Genomic DNA, 13,713 nt, shown 5'->3' with positions numbered 1-13,713 from the left:
TTCGATCCCTGGTCTGGGATGATCCCACATGCCTCTGACCAACTAAGCCCCTATGCCACAGCTGCTAAGTCTGCACATTCTAGAGCCTGTGCTCTGCAACAAGAGGAGCCACCTCAATGAGAAGCCCGCACATGGCAATGAAGAGTAGCCCCCCTCTTGCCATAATGAGAGAAAGCCTCCAGGCAGCAACAAAGATCCATCACAGCCAAAAATCAATTGATAAAAATAAAAGGCTCTGTTTTGTGAATTTCACCTCAATAGAATCATAATAATAATAAACAGAAGGAAGAAGCAGCAGCTGCTGCCCCTGCCTTGAGGCTCCCATCTACAAGGTCAGCCGTGGGCTAGCTTTCCCCTCTTCCAGGAAAAGGAGCTGGGCCTCTGCATCTCCACCCTGGCTAGGGAACGGGGCCAACACCCCATGACCCACACTCAGGCCCTGCTGCAGGGTGACCCACCCTGGCTGGGCCCCCAGGCCTCGTGGAGTCTCGGGAAGAGAAGCAGCTGGCCTCCCCAGTTGCAAGTGACCACTGGGCCTGGTCTCAGCCAAGGGCGGTTTGCACAACTGTCCATCTGGATTCTGAAGGCTCTCCCCAGTCTCAGTGCTGCAGGGCCCCATGGAAGCAGGAGGAAGCGGGATGACCCTGCCTGACATGGCCCAGGAAGCTGCCCAGGCATCCACATTCACCTCGTGCCCCTGCAGGGACCCTGCCCGGCCTGACTGCATGTGGGGCACCTACTCACACTGCAATGAGAAGCGTCTGCCTTGCTGCTGAATAGCTTGGCCTGTTTGAACAGATGGCAATTCCTCAAACTGAATTACCATCTGTAAAAGAGATGACCAGTGCAAGTTCAATCCATGGTGCTTCATCATGCAGGGCACCCAAAACCAAAGCTCTGGGACAACCCAGGGGGGTAGGGTGGGGAGGGAGGGGGGAGGGGGGATTCAAAATGGGGGGACACATGTATACCTGTGGCTGATGTTGATGTATGGCAAAAACCGTCACAATATTGTAAAGTAATTAATTCTCCAATTAAATTTAATTGATTTTTAAAAATTGATGTCTTCACACTAAGCCCAAAGCAGCCCCATACTTCTCTTAAGACTTAGCTCTGTGCTCTGGGGCGTCTTCCTTGGAGCAGCCCCTGGAGCTCTGAGATGGGCAAGGATGGGCTGGCGTTCGCACACCCACCCAGAGGCCTGCATCTGTGCCGCCCATCTTCCTGAGGGCCTGGCAGTTTTCTGCTCCTCCACAGCCTCAGTTTTCTAACTCACAAAATGTCCTGCCCGACTCGGGGACGGTCCTCAAGCTCAGCTGAGACGTGGGGTGGGACGGGGCTCAGGACTAGGTGATGGGCCACCTGGCCTCAGGAGCCCTTTGGGTGTGACCTTCCTGGACTCCACACCCACCCCCGGCCGGCGGCCATGGCCCTGGGTGCTCCCCAGAGGGACAAGGGCCGGCTTCTCCCTAGGTGAGGGGGTGTGCTGGGTCTGTGGTCAGAGATTTCACAGGGTTCGGGCTTTTCTTTCTCAGTTGCTGACCCAGACCTTTCCCTCAGATTCTCAGTCTGCTCCCCGCCTGCGTGCACCAGGGCCAAGGCGGGTGGGCAGGGAGGGGCATGCGGCGGGGACATGCCAGACAAGAGTCCGGAGCCTTGGGCCCCGTTTTGGTGGAAACCGGCTACGTGACCCTGGGCTGCGGTCCTCATCTGCATGGTTTTAAAGGGACGCTTTTGGCATTTTCAGCAGGCAAATCTGCAAGCCTACTCCATGGCGGAGGGACAGGTGACTCCCGCTTGAGGTGCCCCTGTCATGGTGAGAAGCACAAACACCTTCACACACTTCCAACCCTCCGGGGGGTAGGGGTTGGGGGCCTCTATGGCAGCGGTCCCCGAGCTTTTTGGCACCAGGGACTGGTTTTGTGGAAGACAACTTTTCCTTAGATGGGGCGAGGGGTGGGGGGCATGTGGTAATTAATGTGAGCCCGAGCCATGGGGATTGATGGGAACACAGATGAAGCTTCGCTCCCTTGCCCTCTGCTCATCCCCTGCTGTGCAGCCTGGTTCCTAACAGGCCTCACCCGGGTCAGCACTGGTCCACAGCCTGGGGCTGGGCCCCCCTGCTCTGTGGGACGGCTCTAACCTCTTCAGATGCTCGGTTCTCCTGGGAGCTCCGGGGACACCCAGGCTCTCGAGCTGGGCTGCCCCTCACGTGGGGCTGGCTGTGCTGGGGAAGGCAGGGCTCCCCTGTTACTTTCCTGTTATCCCTCTATTATTCCTGTTACCCCTGTTACCCCCCACCCCCCATTACTCCCCTGTTACCCTCTCTTACTCCCACCTTACAGCCCCACCCTCCTCATCTCTGACAAGGCCCAAGGTCACAGTCATTCTCCCCCAGCCACCAGCTCTCCCTGCTGAGCCTGTGGGAAGCCCAGCCCACTTCCATGGCGTGGAGACAGGGCGGGGGTGAGGGTCTGAAGCCACAATGCCTCTACACAGGGGCTCGTCTGTTTCAGGTGGCTCGTCTCTAGCAGTGACAGGAAGGGAATGCCAAATTAACGCTGGGTAATAAATTCTGTGAAGCCAATAAAACCAAAGCGGAGGGATAGATGGAAGAACCGCAGCAACTGATTAAACATTTTTGTTGGCAGTCACAGACACATGGCACATTTTCCAGGGCTTGCATCAAGCAGACATCTGGCCAGGGCCCATGTATGTGTGGGAGGGAGCCCCGGTGAGTGGAGACGAGGGGACCCCCCGGCCGGAGACAAGGACCCTCCGAGGGGCAGCAGGCCGGGGAGCAGGCACTATCTGGGGGCCAAAGCATCTCTGGGACGATGACCTTGGTGAGCTGGTGGGGACATCTCCCAGGAGGGGCAGTGTTGGGTCTGCCCCCTCAGTCTGAGCCCAGGCTCGCTGGCCAACTTCGTGGGCTGCAGGAGCCGAGGCCCGGGAAGAGAATGTTCCGGGTGTGGAATGCCTGCTGCCCAGCCCAGCACACCCCACACCCAGGCTGAGGATTCTGGACTCCAGGCCTAAGGGGCCTGGGCCTCCCCTGAGTCTGAGAAAGAGAGTGCATGCCACTAGCCAGTGTCAGAGCTGGCCCACCGAGAACCCCGGACACGAGAGGATCCCGGGTGCCTGACTCCCTGGGTTGCCTAATCACATCACAAAACACTCTCTACTTCCATCCCTCCATGCACATCACTGCTCTCCCAGAGCACCCTTCCGCCCTTTGAGGCCCTGCTGTGCTCTGGGACTCAGAGGCCCCTCTGCTTCTGAGCTGGTGTGAGCTGTGCGTGTACGTGTGTGCGCATGTGTGTGTGTGCACAAGCCTACACGCCAAAGGGCTCTGCACCGTGTTCCTTTCTGACTTCCTCCCCACACCTCCTGACCACGTTGAGAGGCCCCAGTGGGACTCTGCCCGGGGTAATCTGGACCTGCGGCAGTGCTGGGTGAGGGCACATGGAGCGGGCCAGCGGCCAGCTGACTCGGGCCCATCTTCCGTTAGGAAGAACAGGGCTGCCACACAAAACTCTCTCGTTCTATAAAGACCCGCCACCCACAGGATGAAGCCCAGTCTTCTCAGCCTCCCCTGCAGACCCTGCCGGGAACAGCCCCAAGTCGATGCCCCTGAAATGCAGGCAGGGGTTACTGTGACAGGCCCGGAACTGCCCACAGGACTGGCCACTCACCCTCCCGTCAAGGCAGAGGAACCGGGCCGAGATCCTGGTTCCATGCATTTCAGATGCGCTCAAGGCTATCAGCTCCCATCAAAACCCAGGGCCCTAGGGCTTCTCGGTGATTTTCCCCTCTTATCTCACACACAGAGAAATGGGCTGGGGCTTTATCAGCTGACTCTAGCAATGGCAAAGGGCATCTGTGCTCCCTGACCCCAGCACATGCCCCTTTGCTCCCACAGAAGGGTCACAGCTCAGTCTAGCCAGACCCTGTCCCCCCTGAAAACCTGGGTCAAGTCCACTGCCTGGCCGTGACTCCGTCTCTCTGCCTCCTGAGCCTTGGCCCCTGGTGCACCCAGGACCACAGCCATAGTGTCCCAGTCAGTCTCCCCGCTCCAGGCCCCTGGGCTTTGGCCTGGCCTCTGCCTGCTCCTCAAAGCTGCACGAACCATCTGCTCTCTCTCAACCACCTCCCACTCAGCCTCACCTTCACAGAGGTTACCTTCCACCTCTTACCTGGATGACACCTGCTCACCATCCGGGCCACCCGCCAAGGCCCAGCACACAACTTCGCTCCCCGTATTGTGTCTCCCTCTTTGCAGCCTCGAGGGCCAAGAGACTAAAGCTTCGTCTCCCCGGGACAGGAGTTGCCCTGAAGAGATGGTCACAGGGCCCGAGTCTCAACCCACCTCCGAGAAGAACACCGAGAGGATGGCCAGGCTGATCCAGTGTATCACGCCGGCAAACTGGAACGCGCTGGAAACTGCAAGCACAGTAACAGGGGTCGATTTTAGGAGTAAGGAATGAGGTCCATCCGCAAAGCGGGCTTTGAGGCATGGAGGCGGGCCTCCAGGAGCCCGGAGAGTGAGCATTTGGACTGGGAAGCAGTCGGGCCAGAGAACGTGAGGGAGCTTTAAGGGCTGTCTGCAATGGAGGTGGAAGGAGGTGGGTGGGTCTGTGATGCTGTTTTTCCTTCTACCCGAGAGGCTGCCTCCATCTCCCCCCAGGCTGCCTCTCAGAGTTCCAGAAAGGAGCCTTCCAGAGGGACCTTACAGAGACATCCAGGGCTCTTGGACCAGGGAAGGCAGCTTTGGTCAGATCTAGATGAGCTTTCAGAAATCCCCACCACAACTGACCCCCAAAGCACTGTGCGCTGTGAGTGGGATTTAAGGCAAGCTTCCTTTGACTTCTCATTCTGAAACTTCTGAGTGGCTGAGATGGCAGTGTTAGCCAGAGTATTCTGGGGAGAAGACTGGAGCTGGGACTGGCAGAGGGAGCTGGGGGTGGGGAGGGGATGTCAGCCTCACGAAAGTGGCACAGCTTCCCGCCTCCAGAGCGTGAGCAGGGAGTGCCAGCAGCCACTGAAACTCCCACCCCACCTTCTACCAGACAGTTCTTGGCACTAAGGCACCACCTCTGGGCTCATAGTATAGGAGCCCTGAGGCTAATAGTAAGATGCTGGGATCCAGGACAAGGGCAGGTGGGCTTTGATAGAGAGAGGGCAGAAGGGGATGCCTCTCAGAAGGCCAGCCCAAAAGAGAGAGTGGTAGGAGTGGGTGACCCCGGGCAGCGTGGCAGGGCAGAAACAAGACACAGGAATGCTGCTGGGAGCACACTTCCCTACTGCACTCTGGCCAGGCCTGCTCAGCACGTGGCTCAGCTCCCCTGGGAGCCCAGGAAAAATGCCCTGAGCCATCGGGGGGCAGGCTGGCCAAAGAGAGGAACCCACAGCCTCCCCAAAGCTCTGAGATGGGCCTGCCCTGGGGGGCAGGCGGAAACGAAGCCCTGGACCATGTCCAGGGTCACAGAGCTGCCACACTGGGTTCCAGGTGGGAGACTTTGGGGCCCCTGGCTTGAGGCCAATACGAGCCTCAGAAGGCAAGGCCTGCCCCACTGTGGGTCACATGAAGATGAGTGGGAACTGGGAGGCTGAGGCCTGCATGATTCTGAAGGGGCCTGCGTGATTCTGAAGGGACCTCCAGATGATTCTGGAAACATAAAATCTCTCCCCATTATTTCTTAAATGAATTCCTGGGCCTTTTTTTACGGTTCGCTTTAAAAGAGCAATAAATCTCTGATTGTGCATTTTATGGAATTTAAGATGCCTTTTATGAGCTGCTATTGGATCTCCCACCAAAATCAATCTCCTGGATACTTAATTTTAAGCAAAATTCCAGTGTCGGCCGTGTTCTCGGTTCTACCCAATGCCTGAGCAGCCAAGGGCCCCGGGTATAATCCACAACAGGGAAAGAAAGACTCTGTTATGGTCAGACCTCATAAAAAGCAGACAGAGGGATGAGTGGGAGGGAAAATAGACAACACAGTATAATTGAAGACAGGCTGAGTGTAAAATCAGGGCTGGTTACTTTCTGCTGGAAGATACGGTGATTAGAACCAAGGGGCCACCAGCTGTACAAAGCCAATGAGGCTCATCAGACAAAAGCAACTCTGCACTCTCTGCTGCCCTCTCGGAGAGGACAGAAGGCTAACAGGTTGGCAGGAGTTTTGACGGACCCTGAGTGCAGAAACTCCAGTAAAGGACCTGCGGGCAACTGAGAAAACAAGTCTAAGATGACAGAACAGGTCTGGGGGTGGCCGGATCAACAGTCCTGGATTTTGCCAAAGGACGGGAAGGAAATCTCTCAGAGGGCCAACAAGTTCATTTCTTTTTTTATTTGCATTTGAATGAACCATCCTCTAACTAGGGGACCTCTGGGGATGCAAAGAGCACTCACTCACCCAAAGCCAAGAGTCAAGGCCCTTGGCCCTTCATGCTGGTACACCAAACAGGGATCTACAAGGGGCTGGGGGCAGGAAGAGGACCCGCTGCTCTGATGGCTGTGCTGCCAAGGGGCACCTGGAAGGACAGAAGAGGTGGCAGGCAAGCCAGCAGCCACCCCATGCGTCAGGCTCCCATGAACGTAGGACAAACACCAACAGGACCAGGGCAAGGAGGAAAACCGGCATGAGGGCTCGGCATCCCAGCTCCAATACCTCTCACCAAGGGGAAGTCCAACTTCTCCCAAGCTTCATTCCCATATCCGTAGAGAGGGTAACAGCCGTCTTGCCTGTCTCCCAGGGCTGCTACTAGGATCAGATGCATGGAGAAGTGCTTCCAAAATGATCACATTATAGACACATAACCCTGCCAACTTACAACTGGTTAAAAACACAAGGAATCCTAGCATCACTGTGGCTGCTGTCATTACAGGCTACTACAAAGTGAGACGCCTCCACACGTGGGAACTCTAAGCTACAGAAAATCCCAATCTGGAAGATTCCAAATGGGAACAATAAAAAAAAAAAAAAAGATGCACACAGGGGTCCCCAACGCTTTGGATCTTATCAGCTGCTGATCATGGCATGCTGGGGAGGGGGAGTGAAGAGGCCACCCTGGGTGGATGGGGGCAAACCCATGCTGGGGTGACACAGAGAGGGGCTGCCAGATGCTTTCTTCCCTGCGGTCACCCCCATGAGCTATGGGGCCGGGGTGGGGTGGGGGGGTGGACAGCCGTCAGGCCGGGGGCAGATCTCACTGGTGGTTGGGGACCCCTGATGGATGCACATGGAATATTGACATCATATGTGTTTGCATATGTATCTCTCTTGCTACTCACACTGGAGAAGCTTTATATCTATTAGAAGTTCCAGAGTCAGGAGAATCACCACCAATATTACACAGGTTACCAGGAAACCGTTGACACTCGCACTGAGCAAAAATACCTGCCACACGGCTGCTCTCTTCCCACAGCACGGCTTCAGCCAGGTAGACCTGCGGGGACAAGAGCGGGGAAGGAGGCATGAGCCGGGAAGGGGGTATGGGGGCCCGTCGCAGCCCTGCTCTCAGACCCCGACCCCGGCCCACCACCTCCCACCTCCCCGGCTCTGCGCCTTCTTCATGGGTGCTGGGCAGAAGGATGAAGACTGGAAACATCTCACTGAGAGATGCAGCTTCGTTTACAGGCTGACCCAGGCTGCTCACAGCATCTCCCTGCGCCCCAGTCTCCTCATCTTTAAAATGGGAACAAAACCACATCTCACAGCCTTGTTGTAAAGACGGAAGATCACAAAGGTTAGTGGAGAGGCTGGCTATGTGATAAGTACTGCATGAATTATTATTATTATTACACTTATTACTATAGGGCTTCCCTGGTGGCTCAGTGGTAAAGAATCTGCCTGCCATGCAGGGGACCCGGGTTTGATCCCTGGGTGGGGAAGATCCCCTGGCGAAGGGCTTGGCAACCTACTCCAGTACTCTTGCCTGGAGAATCCCCATGGACAGAGGAGCCTGGCTACAGTCCATGGGGTCCAAAGAGATGAACACAACTGAGTGACTAACACTTTTACACTTTCACTTTATTATTATCCTTCTGTGCAGGGTCAGAATGGAGCACACGTTCTACATTTAGGAGACCCTCAAAACCACCTCTAACAAGTGCTCAGTGAATTAATCGGCGAATTTTCTTTTTTTTTTTTCAGTTATATAAGAAAAGATTTGAAGTAGATCTTTGTTTCTCAAAGCAGACTGTAAGAAACATTAGTTCCACAGAACGTTAATGGTTGTTACTCAATAAAAAGTTTCCATGGTTGGGTAAGTTTTGGAAAATTTGTGTCAAGGTTAAATGGATTATTTTTCTTTGCAGGACATTTTAGTGCCATTAATATGCTATCATACACCAACGGACTCCAAAAGGAATTACAGAATCAGTGTTTCCCAAGCTCACTATCCCACAGCACACTTCTGTATGTGGCATCTGGAGGGACTAGTGGTCCGTGGACCAGCTTTTGGGAAACCCTTGACTACACGATCATGATCATACTTAGATATGCGGCCACCAAGGATGAAATCTTTCCTGAGTAGGCCTGAATGTGGAGAGAAGGCAGAGAATCTCAGACCTGGTAGGTCTCTTAGGACACTTGATCCATTGCTTTCAGGAACACAAGATTCTGGTGATAAGGGGGTGCCTCTAAGAAGGTCTTGGGATGGTGAGGTCAGAACAAACTGCCTTGGTAGGTTATTTATGGGCTGGACCCACCTGCCTGCCTTGACAAGGAGGAATGAGGTGCCCTGGATTACCAGTGGCTGGGGCCTTCTCGCTTCTGGCTGACCTTCAGTCTCCTGCGGCCATGCCAAAGGCATTCTAGACCTCTGTTTCCCCATATGTAAAACTTCTTAACCTCCAGGGTCATTGAAAATTAAATGAGAAAGTGTATCTGACCTGGAAGGAACCATGCAGCTGATGACGATGGTGATGGTGGTGATGATGGTGGTGGTAATGATGATGATAAACTATCTGATGGCCCAAAGATCCGGCTGTCACCCCTGTCCTTCCTGTCCTGAGGGAGCGGCCGGCTGGAGCCTGCTGCACAGCGGCCAGGACCCTCCCTCAAAGAACCCGAGGGTGTCGCTGGAAGGGGGACTCCTGCCTTGAGGTGCTTCCTTCTCCCCGAAGGAATACTGTGGGTGCTTCCAAAAGGAGATTTCTTCCTCACAATCCATCCAAGGAAGGCTCGAAGGAGGCCCCAGCTGTGGGAAGGTGGGACAAAGCTCATGGCTCTTCAAGGAAACCTGGCTTATTCAAATCTTTCTTGGATGTTTTCTAAAACCAATGGGAATGATAGGTGTCCTTGGCTCCGGGGGAAAAAACTGGGGTTCAATCCCCAGCCTCAGAAGCTGGTCCCAGGAAGAGGGGTAGGGGAATTCCATCAGGTGATGGGGAAGGATGGAAGGTGCCTTGGACAGGCAGAGGGTGACTGATGTGACCCCCAAGCCCACGGCCAAGAGTGTGGCTGGGGTGAGGGGTGAGGAGAGCTGCCAGGTACAAGGGAGGGTTCTCACTGGGGACAAGAGTGAGTGGAGGCCAGACTGAAGGCAGGTTTCAAAGTCCCCAGCAGAACCACCTCGCTCCACCTTCCTGAAGGTTCACGAGGGCTCCCCCTGACCCTGGATCTTAGCAGAAAGGTCAAGAAGCGATTGGTGGCCCACGACTAAATAGGCTGCAGGATAAACCTCAAACCAACACCACGCAGACCTCAGGAGGGTTGCCAGAGAAAGTACAGGACAAACAGGTAAATCTTGGATAAGCAATCAACAATTTTCTACTATAAGTATGTCCCAATCGCTGCAATGGGCTTCCCAGGTGGCTCAGTGGGTAAAAGAATCCGCCTGGTGGTGCTAGTGGTAAAGAACCCACCTGCTTAAAGCAGGAGCCGTAACAGAAGCGGGTTCAATCCCTGGGTTGGGAAGTCTCCCTGGGGGAGGGCATGGCTGCCCACTCCAGTACTCTTGCCTGGAGAATCCCATGGACAGAGGAGCCTGGTGGGCTACAGTCCATGGGGTTGTAGACTCGGACACGACTGAAGCAACCGAGCAAGCAGGCATGCACAATCATTGCACGCTTACACTAAAAAACAAAACTCATTGTTTATCTGAAATTCAGATTTAACTGGGTACCCTGTAACCTTATTTGCTAAATCTGACAGCCCTAAATTCAGAGCAGAGGGGGCTTGAGGTGGGTCTGATGAAGGTGGCTGGGATAAGTCAGAGGGATGCATGGGAACCCTGGGAAACAGGTGAGAAGCCAGCATCAGGGAAGGAAAGACCAGGAGAGGGACACCGCTGGGAGGGCTGTGCATCTGTCCAGGAGACCAGGAAATAAGGACTAGCGCAGCCAGCTCAGAGGGACAGCCGTGTCCCACCTGGCCGAGGCCCAGAGAAGCCTAAAGACTCTGCCCACAGGGGCTATCCGCTGTGCATGCTTTTGTGTGTATGAAAGATCCCTTTGGATTTTAAAAAAATTATTTATTTTGCTGCACCAGGTCTTGGTTGCGGCATGTAGAGTCTTTATTTGTGCTATGTGAACTCTTAATTGCAGGATGTTGGAGCTACTTCCCCGACCAGGGATGGAACTGGGGCCCCCTGCATCAGGAGCTCAGTCTCAGCCACTGGACCGCCAGGGAAGTCTGACCCTTTGAATTCTAAGGTAGCCCTGGCCATCACCACTGACTGACCTCCTCTCCTCTGGCCCATGCTGAGGGGGTCATGTCTTCTTTTCTCACAACATGACATTCCTGACCCCCTTCCAGGGGCCCTATTTAACCTTTTCGCACCCCTCACCCCGATTCTCGCCCAGCTCCAGCTGCCTCGGCACGTCCTCTGGAAGTCTCCTGCCGCCCTCTGCCCTCCTGTTCACTGCTCCCCGAGGCCACGAGCACTTTCACTGCCGGGTCCCAGAGGAGACCCAGCTCCAATTCCACATCCTCCCTGAAACCCAGTCCAATCGTGTGTGGCCCCTAAACCGAAGCCATTTCACTGTCACCTGAAATCTGAGGCAAGCGCTTTCCATGTGATGAATAAAAAAGGGCAGCTGCCAAGGCCATTTGCTGGAGCTGCTGCCACGCTGAGCACCAGAGGAAGACGCGCCTGTACGCCCAACAGGGGCTGGGGGGCACCTGTTCTCCTCTGTGCCTGCGCATCCCCGAAGCATACGGTGTGCCCTCAGAGCCCGAGCCTTCTACCCTGAGAAGTAGCTCCGGTATTTCTTCAAGTAGCAATCTTTCCCTCTAAAAAGGAGACTCCAAGCTTGAGCTGTCTCCCTAGGAGGGAAAAGTCATTTTATGTTGCTGTTTCAAATGTTAAGATACTGCTTTTTATTTTCTTGGGCGGTTGGAAAAACTTCCTAAGCAGACCTGGGTTTGGTCACTGGGAAGCGGTCAGTGCTCAGTGGGGACATGTAGTTTGAAGCTGGCAGTGCGGGCCTGGCCCTGACACCATGGCATCCCTTAGATGCCAGGACTCAGAAACCAGGCTGGGAAAGGTCTAGAAGTCAAGTGCGTGCTGGACACCCTGGGTGTCCTACCCTAGGCAAGCACTGTGACCCAGACAGGCAGCAGCTCTCGGGCTGCCCTTCCAGTGGGTGAGAGGCAGACCATAAATGTAACGAACTAGGAAATTAGGAATTTCCCCAGCGGTCTGGGGAATCCCTGGGGATTCCGCCTGCCAATGCAGGGGACACGGGTTTGATCCCTGGCCCGGGGGGATCCCACATGCCGCAGAGCAACTAAACCCCTGTGCCACAACTACTGAGCCTGTGCTCTACAGCCCATGCTCAGTAACGAGAGAAGCCTCCACAGTGACAAGCTTGGGCCCAGAACTAGAGACTAGCTCCCGCTCGCCACCGCAAGAGAAAGCCTGTGTGCAGCAATGAAGACCCAATGCAGCCAAAATGTAAATAAACGGAATTAATTCATTAAAACAGGTTAGGAAATTAGATGGTGTGCGACAAGGTGGTGGGTTCTGTGGAAGAAAAGAGGGGCATGAAGGGTGGCATTTCAAACTAGGTGGTCAGGGTAGGCTTCACCCAGAAAGTGCCACTGTAAGCAAGAGCTGGAGGGAGTGAGGCTGTGCAGATCTGAGGGCGCAGTGGCGATGTACAGGAAACAGGGACTGTTTGTGGTAAAATTCTATTGGACTCCCAAGGAATCTCTGGCAGAGTAAATACCAGAAGGGCAGGATCTGGGAGCTGGGCTGGGGGTGGGAGAGGTGGGGCTCCCCCTTTAGGCTGGGGGCAGTTTACCTAACCCACCTGGGGCAGATGCTGCAGGCGTTCCCACAGCCCTTGGGGCAACCGATGCAGTTCCTAAAGAACCCCACGTGAAAGTGTTAGTCACTCAGTTATGTCCGACTCTGCGACCCCATGGACTGTATAGCTCACCAGGTTCCTCTGTCCAAGAAATTCTCCAGGCAAGAGTACTGGAGTGGGTTGCCATTCCCTTCTTCAGGGGATCTTCCCAACCCAGGGATTGAACCCGGGTCTCCTGCACTGCAGGTGGGTTTTTTACCTTCTGAGCCGCCTTGGGAAGCCCCAAAGAACCCAGGGCAGTTGCAAACAGAGCCCAAGACTGCCTGAGTCCTGCGCTTCCACGTCCACACCAGCCCAGGGGTCCCCCTGGCCCTGCTCTGCCTTCAGCTACCATCCCTCAACCACGTCCATGTGGAGGTGACTTCCTGCAACCCCTCTTTTTGCACAAGTTCAAGAAGTGCGATTCACACATGCTCTATGTGAAGCCCAGGGCAATACACGTGGGGGTGGACTCAGCTGCAGCAGGTGGAGGGAGACCACCCATCAAGGAAAGGACAGCATCCAGGGATCCAGTAGCTGCTGAGGAGCGGCTGCCTGGGGCAGGAAGGCTGCAGTCCACATCCAGCTCTATGGTTCTCAACCTTGGCTGGTCCGAGGACCACTAAGAGAGCTTAACAACATCCCAGCGCCTGGGCCACACACCGTATCATTCAAAACACAACCTCTAGGGTGGGACTCAGGCCTCAGTAATTTTTGATCTCCTTGGAAGATCCCCTGGAGAAGGCAATGGCAACCCACTCCAGTATTCTTGCCTGGAGAATCCCATGGACAGAGGAGCCTGGTGGGCTACTGTCCATGGGGTTGAAAAGCGTGAGACACAATTGAGCAACTAACACTTTCACAAAGTGCAGCTGAACTTGAGAACCACTGTCTTTGGTCTCTGATGCCCAGTGGACTCTGGGAACCAGCAGCAGCAGCATCACCTGGGGCTTGTTAGAAACACAGACTCTTGGGCCTCCCCATACCCATGGAATGAGTGCATGCCAATGAGATCCTGGGTGATCTGGGTGACGACCACCGTAGTGGATTTAGCAAGAGGCACTGGGCAGCTCAGGAGGTGGGCAGGGCATGGTCAGGGGAGACGGGGTGCAGAAGAGATGAGGCAGTGAAGGCAAGCAGGTCCCCAGCCAGCCCCAGGGCTGGGGCGCAGGACCCAGCACTGAGGAAACGGTGAAGCAGGCAGGCCCCCCGGGGAGCAAGAAGGAGCATTGATTCTCACTGAGGCTGAGTGTGTGTGTTCGGGGGCATCGAGGGATTCCTTACCCCAGACCTAAGGCTGAAGTCAGAGTCCAAGCAAGCTCTGGGCTTCCAGCTCCATGAAGAGCAGGACTGTGGGCCCCAAAGTTCCATGACGGAGGCTGGGCTGAAACAGCAGACTTCCTGGCTGCCCC

General features: G+C 55.1%; 1 protein-coding gene across 4 annotated transcripts in view; it reads right to left on the bottom strand.

Annotated features, from left to right (window-relative positions):
• TMEM266 (transmembrane protein 266) overlaps positions 1-13,713 on the bottom strand; it is a 123,949-nt gene that overhangs the window by 39,945 nt on the left and 70,291 nt on the right. For 2 of the 4 annotated variants that reach the window (XM_070358541.1, XM_070358542.1), the window contains 3 exons: positions 7,298-7,452; positions 6,675-6,767; positions 4,370-4,443 (listed from right to left, as the gene is read on the bottom strand). In XM_070358541.1, the coding sequence (XP_070214642.1) occupies positions 4,370-4,443; positions 6,675-6,767; positions 7,298-7,452 (322 nt within the window). The remainder of the gene's footprint in view (positions 1-4,369; positions 4,444-6,674; positions 6,768-7,297; positions 7,453-13,713) is intronic. The other 2 variants (XM_070358543.1, XM_070358544.1) reach the window with 2 other exon arrangements.

This window comes from Bos mutus, chromosome 21, assembly GCF_027580195.1.
Source record: "Bos mutus isolate GX-2022 chromosome 21, NWIPB_WYAK_1.1, whole genome shotgun sequence".
In the NCBI taxonomy this organism is placed as follows: domain Eukaryota; kingdom Metazoa; phylum Chordata; class Mammalia; order Artiodactyla; family Bovidae; genus Bos; species Bos mutus.
This window is presented reverse-complemented; position numbering and strand designations above follow the sequence as displayed.